The following is a 12,571-nucleotide window of genomic DNA, read 5'->3' as shown; positions in this document are numbered from 1 at the left end:
CTCTGGCGAAACTCTACTGCCCAACTACAGAAGGGGGGCTGGCGGTCCCTAACCTAGAGCTGTATTATCTGGCGGCTCAGCTACAATGGGTGACACACTGGCTGAGCGGCACACACCTAGATGACACAGCCAACGCTACCTACGTATGGACACACACGCAAATATGCACGTTGTTTCATCCCTTGACTAAGGGACCTCGCCCGCTACCATTACATGTGGCTGTGGCCCGCAAATGCTTCCTCCGTAGCCTAAAGCTGACCCGGGAAGTCAAGCCTTACGCCCCCGCGCTTCCCCTGTTGGGTACCCCCAGGAGGAGCGGAATGGTGACACTGCGCATTCTAGAGAGCTGGACTTAGGCTGGGGTGGAAACCATGGGCGACCTCTATGCGGATGGAGCCATGCTCCCATTTGAGGAACTGATGGAAGGCACGGGTCTGCCGGCAGGGCAGTTCCTACTTCATGCGTCTATTCTACGTGCATACACGGAGTCCTGTGGCGATATTCAGGAGGAACCACTGATACACCACCTAATGCAGTACTTGCATGTTATGGGCAACGGTTCCCATATCATCCACTGGCTGGCGCAGGCCCTCCTCATGCACACACAGCGGTCTACACAACCGCTACGGGACAAATGGGCGGCCCTCCAAGGAAGGGACTGGACGGACAAGGAGTGGACCATGATCCTAGCCAGCCCCGTGAATATCCCACGTAACTCCCGTTTCAAGACAATACAATTTTACATACTACATCAGGCATACTTATCGCCGGACAAAATCAACAGGTATTTCATGATCAACACCACTACCTGTCCCAGATGCAACCTACTAGGCGCGGATATTTTGCACATGCTCTGGCATTGCCCTTCCCTTGCCACATATTGGGGAGAGGTGACATCTCTCCTGACGCGCAGCGCTGGCTCAGGGCTACCGCACACATGGGAGGCTTGCATTCTAGGATTATACAAAAGAAATAAACTCAATAAAATACAAGCCAGGTTCTGGGATCTAGGCCTTATTACTGCCAAGCGGTTGCTCATCAAACACTGGAAAAGGAAGGAACCACCACTCACTAAGTACTGGTATGTTTCCTTCACTAACTGGGCTAGGGCGGAAAGCGTTGCATTACTCCGAGAGGAGATAGCGGGCTTAAGAGAATTCCCAATTGCACAACTCTGGGATGACATAATGAGCTCCCTCCAGAAGGAGGGCACGACCAGAGGGCTCACTTAGGGATCGCCACATACTGGGAAACGCAGGTGGAGAAGGTGTGGGGATACTAAGGACACGGACAATACTGTCCCCTCATGACGCCCGCACGCCCGGGGCGCTGGTGATGTGCTGCTTACAGATCGGAAGAAGCTAGCCTCCCCCCCCAGCCGCATCGAATAATGATTGTAACATATGTCCGACGCGCTAGCCGCGGGTCCGAGCACCCACCCACACGAAGATTCATTAGTCCATGACATGATATAATATTTTCCTGGTTCTTTCCACGACATCGCTCCCTCATGTGCACTCTTCCACCCCACTCCCTCCCGCATAAATCCCCCCGTTTATTTAATTTTGGTCTCTTGTCTCTCATATATAGCCTTTTCTTCCCTAAACGTCTCACCCGGGAGGCATACTCAGACGCCTGACCAGCTGCAAGGCCTGCAGTAAGTCGCATCTCCCCAGTAAACAATTAGGCTATACTATTTATCCATGTAGCACATCACCCACTACATTGATAATCAGTGGAGATTTGCCGCTCTGAGTAGGTGGTGTGAATCACGACAAGGATAGACCGAACACGTGTAATAACTAATCCTATCCCAATGACACACTTACAGGGTCTGTCCGTGAACTTCATGAGTTTCAGTACAGTAGACACCGGAATGTTACTCGATGGCACAGCCACCTATTTGGGACAAACTGATAAGAACTGTTAAGTTTACAGAGTTAAATTCTTTACTTATAAAACGATAAAACAAGACGTCATTTGAATGTAAAATTGAACCATTAGCATGCGTGATGCGAATGATGCAATTAATGTCATTTATTCTGATGTTACGGTCGGAAGAGATGTATACCTTTCTTTTGTTTTATCTTTCTTACAATGCATCGAAATGTTGCAGCCGGCCCCGAGGGTTGTAGGCTCTGCATTGTGTACCGCTCTATATACTACTAATAAACGTCTTACAAAAAAAAAAAAATCAGGGGAGCAGAAGGCAAGAAAAAACGAGTGCAATCAAAATAATAACCATCCTATTAGATTTAAATCCCCCTCTTACGGATCATTGGTCCTTTGATGGTAATTTGGTTAACTTTGTAGTCCATAGTGGGAGATGCTTCTGGAATTTTAAAGCAATCAAGGGCATTAAGAGCCTCTTAGATAGTGCAGTAAATGACCTGATCAATTGGAAGGGTTCCGAATTAATTTGCTTCGCTAACTTCCTGAATAAGGTGTTATCGTCGCAAAAAAACCATCAAAGGAAGACCATATTAAAAAGCTTCCTATTTCTCAGAAGTTGCATAATGTAGAAATTAATAAACCTATAAGAAAACAATATCTGAGGTATTGCCCATTAAGACATCATAGCCTGGCTTTGCTAAAAAGAAGGAGGACAAGGCTAAAAATTAAGCTAAAAAAGTAAAGAGAGGACTCTGTATGGATCAAACTGCGGGAGGCTGTCTTTAATGGCAAACCTAGGCTATTCTGGTCTCTGATCGGGGAAGGATGTGGTCTTAGATCTAGATCCTTACCTGTCCCGATTGAAGAACAAAAATGGGTAGAATATATCTTGAACTTGTACGTGGAAATGGAAGGGTAGTTGTTCTCTTTTTTCCTATTTGGGACAATTCCAGCCTTGTTGCACCCTCCGAAAAAAACAATTGAATTAGCCATCAAGGGTATGCGTTCGTCTGGAGCAATGGGCCCGGACGAGCTCCCCATTTCTGTATTAAAACAGAATAGTGACATCTGGAGTAAGATTCTTTTCCCGGTGTTTAAATTTTGCTTTTTGCATACCACTATCCTTCCTTCCTGGAAGGGTAGCATCCTGGTCCCCCTGTATAAGAAGCGTGACAGAAATGAACCCCAAAACTATCGACAGATTGTCCTCCTCGATGCTGTTGGCAAAGTTTTTTCTAAATGTCTTTTGAAACTAATCAATGATTGGTTAGCCGAGAATAATATTTTGCCTCTTGAGCAGACGGGGTTCCTGAAAAAGCATGGCACCATGGATAACCTGACCTCTCTACAAGTTTTATCGGAGAAATACATCACGCTCCGGGGAGGGAGAATATATGCAGCATTCATAGATTTCTCCACAGCCTTTGATAAGGTGGATCGCCCTCTGCTGTGGAGAAAGTTATTGGATCTAGGCATGCCCCCCGAGCTTTTAAAGTTGGTTCGGGAGCTTCACTCCGATACATGGTGCAGAGTGCTCTTGGGAGAGGAAAGAGGTCTCTCTCAAGCTATTTCGTCTGCCAACGGGCTAAAACAAGGATGCCTTTTGGCCCCACTATTGTTTTCGTTATACCTGTCGGACCTTCCGCAAAACTTATCGTCAAGTGATGGTATTGCCCCGACTCTGGGGGGCAAACCGATAGTATGTCTGTTATATGCAGATGATATACTAATCTTGGATTTGACCCCCACTGGATTGAATAATCGGTTGCACGCGCTTCAGGGATTTGCAGAATCGTACCATTTAAGGATAAATATATCCAAGAGTAAAGTCATGTGCATTACAGGAAGGAAAAAGCAAAAATATGGGAACTTTTTTTGGAATATAGGGGGCCTTGGTTTGGAAGTTGTCCATTCCTATACTTTCTTGGGGAAAATAGTATCTAGTACATTAAGCAATAAGGCCCATATAGCTAACAATATCCAGAAGGCAATGTCCCATGAGAGGGGACTAAATACCCTCTATAGATCTACAGGACAGAGGCATTTCGCCTACCTATTGGAGGTTTTTAGAGCTTAAGTCCCATCTACCTTACTATATGGCATAGAATTACTCGAAGTGGGAAGTTGGTTTTTTTTTGAATACTACTGGGGGGAAAATCCTACGGAAATTGTGTATGGTTAATACTGCGTGTAATATAGCAGCCTTTAGGTTGGAATTTGGTATACGAAGCACTTGGGTCCAGGGTCTTGCTGGGGTAGTACGGTGGGTCTCCATCCTGGCGAATGGTGAACCTGGTACCTTAGGAAACCTTATCCAAAAAGAACATCTAGGACCCCTAAAAGAGCATTCCACTATTGTCAAGAATTTTAGATTAGCAGTTAAACTTTTGAAATTGAATGAATTGACACTCTTTTCTTTATCCACTTATCAGTTAAAACAGACTCTAAAATTCGCCTCATGGAACCTAAGTTTTGATTAAGATAAAGAGGCCCTTACTGCAAAAAGGGGCCCACTACCGGCTATTAATCATTACCAAATTAGGATTTCTCAACCTTATGTTTACTGGAACCTCCCCCATAGGATGCGCCGATTTCTGTTCCTCCTGAGGCAAGACTTACTCCCATTAAATAATTTGTTATCAAAATGGTATGGCTCATCAGTGATGTGTAATTTTTGCAACAAAAACAAACAGGATGTTAATCATGTGTTATTCGTTTGTTCGGCTTTAAAACAACATCGCCTCAAATGGTTGAGACCTATAAAGTTTTTGGGATATATATTGGATTTGTTTTTTGTAAATTGTTGATAATGCTTCAAATGTCAATGTTGGATGATTTTATGTAACCTCTGTAAAGAGTTCCAAAACATAAATAAAATAAACTTGATAAACTTGAGTGCAATCAGGGGAACAGAAGGCGCGAAAAACAAGTACAATCAGAGGAGAAGAAGGCACAAAAAATGCTTGTTAAGCTATGTGACCCAACCGGTGCCTAAGAAGAAAGGGGAGCGTTTGATGTAACCAACAATTGGAGAGCTTTTAATTGTGGATTAAATCGATACAAAGACCTTTATGTTTTAGTTAAAAGTGTGGTGTTTTCAATATATCAACTTTAGAAGGCTGAGGGACTGAGATGGTGCAAATAGCAATGTAGGCAACTTGTGCCTGAAGCAAAGTACTGTGTTTTCATTGTGTAGTTTGCATGAAGGTGCGTGAGGATATGTCCAGTGCGCCCCAGATGTACACGCATGTTGCGATGCTCACTGCATGAAGGTGCGTGCAGACACGGTCACACCAAGAGGCAGTGGAGTCGACAATACACAGCACCACCACTGATCCCTATAGCCATCAGCATGAGAGTCGAGTCCCATAAATAGTATCACACAACACTAACTTTGCGCTCTTGCACTAGCACCAAGAACTTGGGCCGGCTGTACAATGAACAACCAATGAGCACTGGCACCTGTGGCACAAGCCAGCGACAACACGGAGCTCAAAACAATGAAAATAACAGGGCGGGGGCTGAGAAATAGAAGGAAAATAGAGGGGTTAGAGAGAAAACGAGAGGAGGGAAAGAATCAAATGGACAGCAAGACAAAGAAAAGAAAGGCCGCGAGAAGGAGACCGAGAGGGGGCTCAGGGGGAGAAGTAAATGGGGAGGGAACGAAAGAGCGAGAGAACGAGGAGGAAGAGAGATAAGCGACAGAGGTGATTACTAAGAGCAAACAAGTCTATGAAGTGCCATGAAGGTGCATGAGGACATGTCCAGTGCGCCCCAGGCGTACACGCACGTTGCGATGCTCACTGAATGAAGGTGCGTGCAGGAACAGTCACACCAAGAGGCAGTGGAGTCGACAATACCCAGCACCACCACTGATCCCTATAGCCATCAGCAGGAGAGTCGAGTCCCATCACTAGTATCACACAACACTAACTTTGCGCTCTTGCACTAGCACCAAGAACTTGGGCCGGCTGTACAATGAACAACCAATGAGCACTGGCACCTGTGGCACATGCCAGCGACAACACGGAGCTCAAAACAATGAAAATAACAGGGTGGGTGAGAAATAAAAGGAAAATAGAGGGGTTAGAGAGAAAACGAGAAGAGGGAAAGAATCAAATGGACAGCAAGACAAAGAAAAGAGAGGCCGCGAGAAGGAGACAGAGAGGGGGCTCAGGGGGAGAAGTAAATGGGGAGGGAACGAGAGAACGAGGAGGAAGAGAGATAAGCGACAGAGATTACAAAGAGCAAACAAGTCTATGAAGTGCCAGATCAGAAACCGATTATATTTTTACCTTCAGCGAGTATGCTCTGAAGTCCACACACTACCAGGAACGCGTTCTGTACCAGATGCAGTCAGACACGTACGTGCCAAGTCTATGAGAACTAGAACGTGCACCCTGATTGTCGGATGAGGCGAGAAATGCAATAACGGTCAAATGTTGTGCTCGTTGTGTGTATTTTGGGGAAAAACACTGTTTATGATGTGTGATCCCGTGACAGTATACCTGGACCCTCAACCAATGTGCAGGCTATCCTCAAGGAATCGATGTGAATGACAAAACTAGAAAACAGATTTAAAAAAATCATAGGTACAGAGGAATAAGAGATGGGATCATGTTTGACGGTGAAGTTTCAAGACACACAAAAAACATAGTAAAAGAGGAATTCTATAAGGAAAACTTACGAGCGAGGCTGTGACCAAAATTATAAGCGACGACCTGAGAAAACGGGTGAAAAGGAAAGCAAAACAAGTTTAATACACTGGGAGGGGGGAGGAGAAATGCGAGACACGGCCTGGCGGCCGTGAAAGTGAAAGTACCGCCGGCCGTGGGCGGTGAATAATTAGGGGAGGAGAAATGCCTGAGGCCGAGCGCACGCTGGGGGAAGCTTCAGGGGAAGCAACAGATGGCTGGCTTTGATGTGGTGATGCGAGGCAGGCAGATAGAAGCGCGTGCACGGGACACATGCACTTCTGGAAATCCGCATTTTTGAGAGCTTAGTTTAGCTCTTAGTTTAGCCCCAATAGTCTCGTCCTATTCATTCCTTGCGGAATGGAATAGGACGAGATCTAAAAAGAGATCATGGCATATAGGATGTAAAACTGTTTATTAGTTTTTCAGTTACTGTGGGGAAAAAGCTGATTCGTCAATTTTAGGTGAATCGGTACTGTTAGAAAAGTCATGCATAGTTAAACTGAAACGGATTGGTTAATATTTGCGCACACTCGAGTTGTGGAATATTCCCCAATTCTCAACAAAACATAGTCTAAAACAGTGCTGGATTCAGAGGAAAAAAAGGAATTACATGCCTGGAATTGTGAAAAGCAGTTTGCAGAACTTTTCCACAATTTTGATAATCCTCAAATATAAGAAAAAACGTATCAAATCTGAAATTCACTTGAAAAAATGTACTTTGAGATATAAAAAGTAAAAAACTGTGACTTTGCATAGTTATTTATCCCAACCCCCACAACCATAATTCATCCACGTTCAAACTTCAGTGGGAAGAAGCATATATTTGACAGTCGTAACTTGCCAATTTCAGAGTTATGTATTTATTTTAGATGTCAACCAGCACACTCCTTAATATGAGATTTTGATATGTTTTGTTGGTAAAATGTAAGTGTTTACAATTGCATTAACGGCCTCCTAACCATTGTGCTGAAGAAATACGGAAGGTAAGTATTGCTTGTGTCATGCGTGCAGGCTAGAGCAGTAGTCTTATTGTTCACTTTATTGCCTGATTGTCTTACCATTCTGATTGCCTAAGTGTGGCACCCTCCTATTCCTTTGTCTTAGCTTGTTTATGCTGTTGGGCAATGGAATAAACTATATGCAAATCAGTTTTGGGCTTTTCCCTAAAGACATAATATTCCAGTCTCTGCTTTTGGCCCTTTGGCATGTGTTCAACCACTCTAGATGTGTGTTAGACTTTTCATGTCCCTTGTTTCGTGTTAGACAGCAGTCACTTGTTTGGTAAAACTCAAGCTGTTTGTTGTGTCTCCGCAGGATTTATTTTGTTACCTTTACGCTTTTGGCTTTTCCCACAAACAGTATTTGATGTTTCTCTGGGATTGGTTCACAGTGCCATATGTTGTTAGCATGGCAACACCAAGCCCATAATATATTCAAAGGACGAACAACACTATTCTTTTTACTCCAGCATTTTTATCACAGTACATACAATAATAAGAGGGATATCACATCATGCTATACAGATAGGTAGTGTGACTAGTAGTATAAATGATGTAATTGATATCCATTGGGAGGAGGGTTATCAGTCCATGCATGTTGTAAACCTGGAGGATGAATGAGCTCAGACCAGTGGAATCAAGGGGGGGAGGAGGCGGAGCTTTAATAAGAAATTATATATTTATGCTTTGCTATTTCTAGTTTATATTTGTTGTAAATTCTGTTTTTTTTTTTTGCGGGTTGTTTCCGAATGGTTTCCAGTGTTTCAAAATCTGCAGTTTTCTCTGTTTACTCTTTTGTTGCTCCTACATAATGACAACAATGGTGCTTATAAAGAAATGAGCTTTTATTTGCTTTGTTCATTCTTCTTCTCAAATATTCCTCGCTTTGTTCCTGCGGCTAATTCCATTCTTTGATCCCTTACTTGAATGTGCTCTTTCAAGTAACTTCACTTTTTTTCCTCACCTCCCCACCAGTCTTATCTGCCAGAACTCAGATACCTCTTCCCAACAGTCCAATCAGACCCAATGAGAAGCATGTGAATGGGTGTAGATATGTCTGCACCTCATTAAGATTTGATTGTACTGGGTAAATGGTTCGCAATTAACACACTGTTTTGCTCCCCTATTGTGCTTATGACAAATGGCAAGGGACTACTAAATTAAGATTTTCTACTTGGGACATGATATTTATAGTCTAGTGTTTAATCTTGCCCTAAGTAGTCGGAGGGAAGAAATCTAAGGAAATATTTACTGTGCATTCTGTTAGACGTAGGGTGGTTGAAGAAGAACCTGACATTGTAAAGAGCTTCATGACCTACAGGATACCTTTGCTTATTCGTTTGTGCAGCTGACATTGTAACTTAAGTTTGTTTTACATTGTTGCGCCATGTCTATGGGTTTTTGTGTTTATTTGAATGCCAGCGCAAAGATATCAAGGCTTCAAGTTTTACAAAGCACGTGGGTGGGTCTTTGTTTATTTGAAAGCAGCACATTAACTATCATCCTGAGGGAAAGTTGTGACAATTGCATAAGGCACTCTCTCTTTGTGTTCTGTGCATTGTGCTATGTTCTAGTGCATTTTCGATCTTGGGGGTAAATAGTGATCACAGCTCAATATGTTTCCAATAAATGGAGCCACAGTGGTTTGTACAGGTGATGCTGCCAAGTGGCGATTCTTGTTTCGGCATTATACGTTCCTAACTTCATTTTGACATGAAGGCGCTAGGAAAGAATGCTGAAGTAGGTGATCCCCCGCATTGTATCTAGAGCACATCCTACATCAGTATGCAGGATCAGATCAAGTATAAGTACTTGTGTTTTTGTTCTGAAACTGTCTACAGCAGATAGTAGGAAACACACAGCAGTGGCTGCCTATAAATGGCTCTGGCTTTACTGTGAACAGCTGATGCACTAACCTATAGATCTTCTGGGTTAAGGTATGTGTTAAAAATAGTGCAGTTTCCCCAAAACCAGTGCATGGACTCCTGGGCCTGCACTTGGGCACAATAGATGTTCGTGATATTGCCCCGATTATTTTGTATAAGGGCGGGCATACTACTGCTATAGGCATGCTTTTCAGACTATCACCATACAAACCCGACAACAACAGTGTTTGGGGAAGTATTTGTATGAGAGGACATTTATTCTGGAGGAATCCATATGCACAGTAATCTTTATTTACACCATCCTGTTACCTGTGGTTTCAGAAAACAAAACTCTCTCCGTCATTGAATGATGATAACCTCATAAAGGTGTTACTTGCCTTGGACTGAGCCAATGCCCAGAGTTCAGCTGCAAACCTGCTGGCCCCTCCGCAGCAATATGTAGTAATGAGTGAGCCATGCTCCCAAAACAGGACAGGTTATAAGTCCCTGTGGGTCTTGGGGGTTTATGGATAGTCATAATATATTAGGTGGGTTACCAAGGTTCTAGTAGGACTCCGTGTGAGGATCCATCACAAAAAAAGTGCTTAGGGGTAGGGACTGCACTTCTACTGTTTAGCTACAGAACGTGGCAAAGGAGTTAAAGTGCGATAAAATCAGTTGTGTTCAAGTTTCTAGTGAAATACTAATTTTCAATTTAGTGTTTTTGTTTTATCGGTTATAATCTGTTTTAAGTGAAAACGGGAAACCCTAAATATATCGTAACAGCACAGTGTTCTGTTAAAGTACATACAGAGACCATGATAAATGCTTAATAACTTAAGGACTGAGATAAAGTGTGCAGTGTTGATTCTTCAGTATGGTTTGGGAACGTCTTGTGTTGCATAATGGGAGACTTCTTGTGTTCTGGAGAGTGGTGCAGCTAATTTGAAAGTCTGTTAGTGGCATACACCTAGTATTTCATCTTGCTGATGGTCTATCGGAGTAGAAGAATTTGCTTTCCAACCTGTGACTCCAACAGATGGAGTTCCTTCTTTGAGTAGCTGTTGAGGGGGGAGTTTGGGCTGGGCTGGGCAGAAGAAGTTTATTTTATGTTATTCACATTGATGGAATTGATAGAAGTGTGTCAATCAGTTTGATTCCTTGACTAGAGGTAGGTGTATCTTCACCAAGAGTTGACAGAAGAAGCTCCTTTGCCAAGGACCTTCATTCCTGGACGAAGAGGGTAATTTTCTTGGAGATGTCCAACCAGTAGTGGAGAAGGCTTTGGCATCAGAAAAAGCACATCATCTAGTATATCATTCTTTGTTTTAGCGGCATCAAGTACTAATTTCAAGTAAATAAAGCTTGGTGAAGTCTGTATCGCGTGTGTCTAGGTAGTTAATGTGAAAATAATTGTTCCTTTCCAGATTTTACAACAAGTTTAGTTGAGTACAGATATGATTAAATATTCAAGCTGTACTTTGAATGGCCTTCATAGTGCCTTGGCTCATAGTGTTGTCTCTGATGTATTTGGATACTTTGGAAGACTGCTCAGGCCATTAGGTTGGATGTTCATTTATATATTAGACTATGGATGATATAGTCTGTAAATTAATTTTTCAAAGTGCAAATTCAGTTCGGTATTAGTAGTTCCTTTTTTCTTTGAAGCAAATTGATGTGACCCATTAATTGGACAATGGAGTCCCGCGTCCCTCCCCCAGCCCTAAACCGCATTGTTGCTTAATGGTCATTATTCCCTTTTCAATCCATGTATCCCAAAATAGGAAGTGTATTGTCTTGAGATAGTAAACCTTTTAGATTTGTTTATAATCTATATTATCTATAACCTACTTTTTTTTTTTTTTGGATGCCAGTAAGGATTTGTGGGTACCATGGTGAATTGTTCGCGTAAGTGACTATTGGCAATGGGGATCTTTAGTCATAGATGCCTCTGATTTAATCACTGTGTGGCTTGCTGGTTGGTGTTGTGTACCAGTTAAAGATCTGAGTATACTATTAATAAAGTATTTACATGCAAAATAACTGAAATTCATATAGAAATCAGAATCAGATCAACTTTATTCAGCTGAATATTCAGTCATAAAAGTATCAAATACAACAATAATACAATATATTATAATGTAATATAATATAAAACAGATTCTATCCATACAATCACATGAACATTTTGTTTAGTATAAATCTGGGTATCCCGTGCTAACATTTATCAAAACAATTTAAATCAAGTGCTGTGTGCTGAATTAAAGTGCGTAGGGCGTCTGGATCGCACAGCTGCCCTTAAAAATAGGCTTACATGAAAGCATGTTTCATCATCCTCCATCTGTTTCAGAAAAATAAATGTCTTCATGCAATTTGTCCGTTTCCCTCGATTTGATGAATGGAATTAAAAACATTTTAGCATATTTCTGATAAAAGGTACAAAAAAGTAATGTGGAGCATAGACTGTTTACAGATATTATAACAGGGAATGATGTGCAATTTTAAGTTGTGCTGATAACCAAAAGGGAACTTGATTGAAATCACTTTTCCACTGTAGTGGCTTACAGAAGTTACTACAGTGGGAAAGTGATTACAATTAAGTGCCAATTTGTTTATCACTTCCAAAGCAGCTAGTAGGAATTCTTATAGAGCAGTTACTCTGTTGGAATCGCTTTCTCGATGCCCCAGGCTCACAGATGACCTGATTATTGAAGATAGGGCTGATGTACTCCTGTAAACGAAAAGAGTAGTGCATTAACTTTTAGGTTACAGTTCTTTTAGTTAATGTGTGAATTATTTCTTTTTGGTTGCTAGCTCTTATAGCTAGTGGAGGAACTAGCTCACAAATTATTTTTTTGTGTTACAGGTGTGTCACACTTATGAGACTGTGCCTTGCAGGGAGCTTGGAATGGAGCTGAGGTAAGATATACCAACAGACATTCTTGTTCCAGTACTACAGCATGAGAGCTTTTATTGTAAAGCTTTTTGCTTTGTAAGCTGTCACAGCCACTTGGAGGAGATTGGATAATGGATGGACTGCAGAATAAATGTTCGGATAAAAATGAGCTGTGAAAAGGAGCAGAGAAAGATTTGCAAGTAGCAGAGGTTGAAGACTGCT

At 42.2% G+C, this 12,571-nt stretch overlaps 1 protein-coding gene across 2 annotated transcripts in view; it reads left to right on the top strand.

Annotated features, from left to right (window-relative positions):
- LOC147702103 (uncharacterized) overlaps window positions 1-12,571 on the top strand; it is a 574,906-nt gene that overhangs the window by 301,361 nt on the left and 260,974 nt on the right. For both annotated transcript variants that reach the window (XR_015297502.1, XM_086930735.1), the window contains exon 8: window positions 12,320-12,372. Coding sequence is in view for 1 of the 2 variants with exons in the window: in XM_086930735.1 (XP_086786861.1) it covers window positions 12,320-12,372 (53 nt within the window). In the remaining variant the exon portion in view is untranslated. The remainder of the gene's footprint in view (window positions 1-12,319; window positions 12,373-12,571) is intronic.

This window comes from Lissotriton vulgaris, chromosome 7 (genome assembly GCF_964263255.1).
Source record: "Lissotriton vulgaris chromosome 7, aLisVul1.2, whole genome shotgun sequence".
NCBI classification, from domain to species: Eukaryota; Metazoa; Chordata; class Amphibia; order Caudata; family Salamandridae; genus Lissotriton; species Lissotriton vulgaris.
Note: the sequence above shows the minus strand (reverse complement) of the source record. Positions and strands in the feature narration are given on the sequence as shown.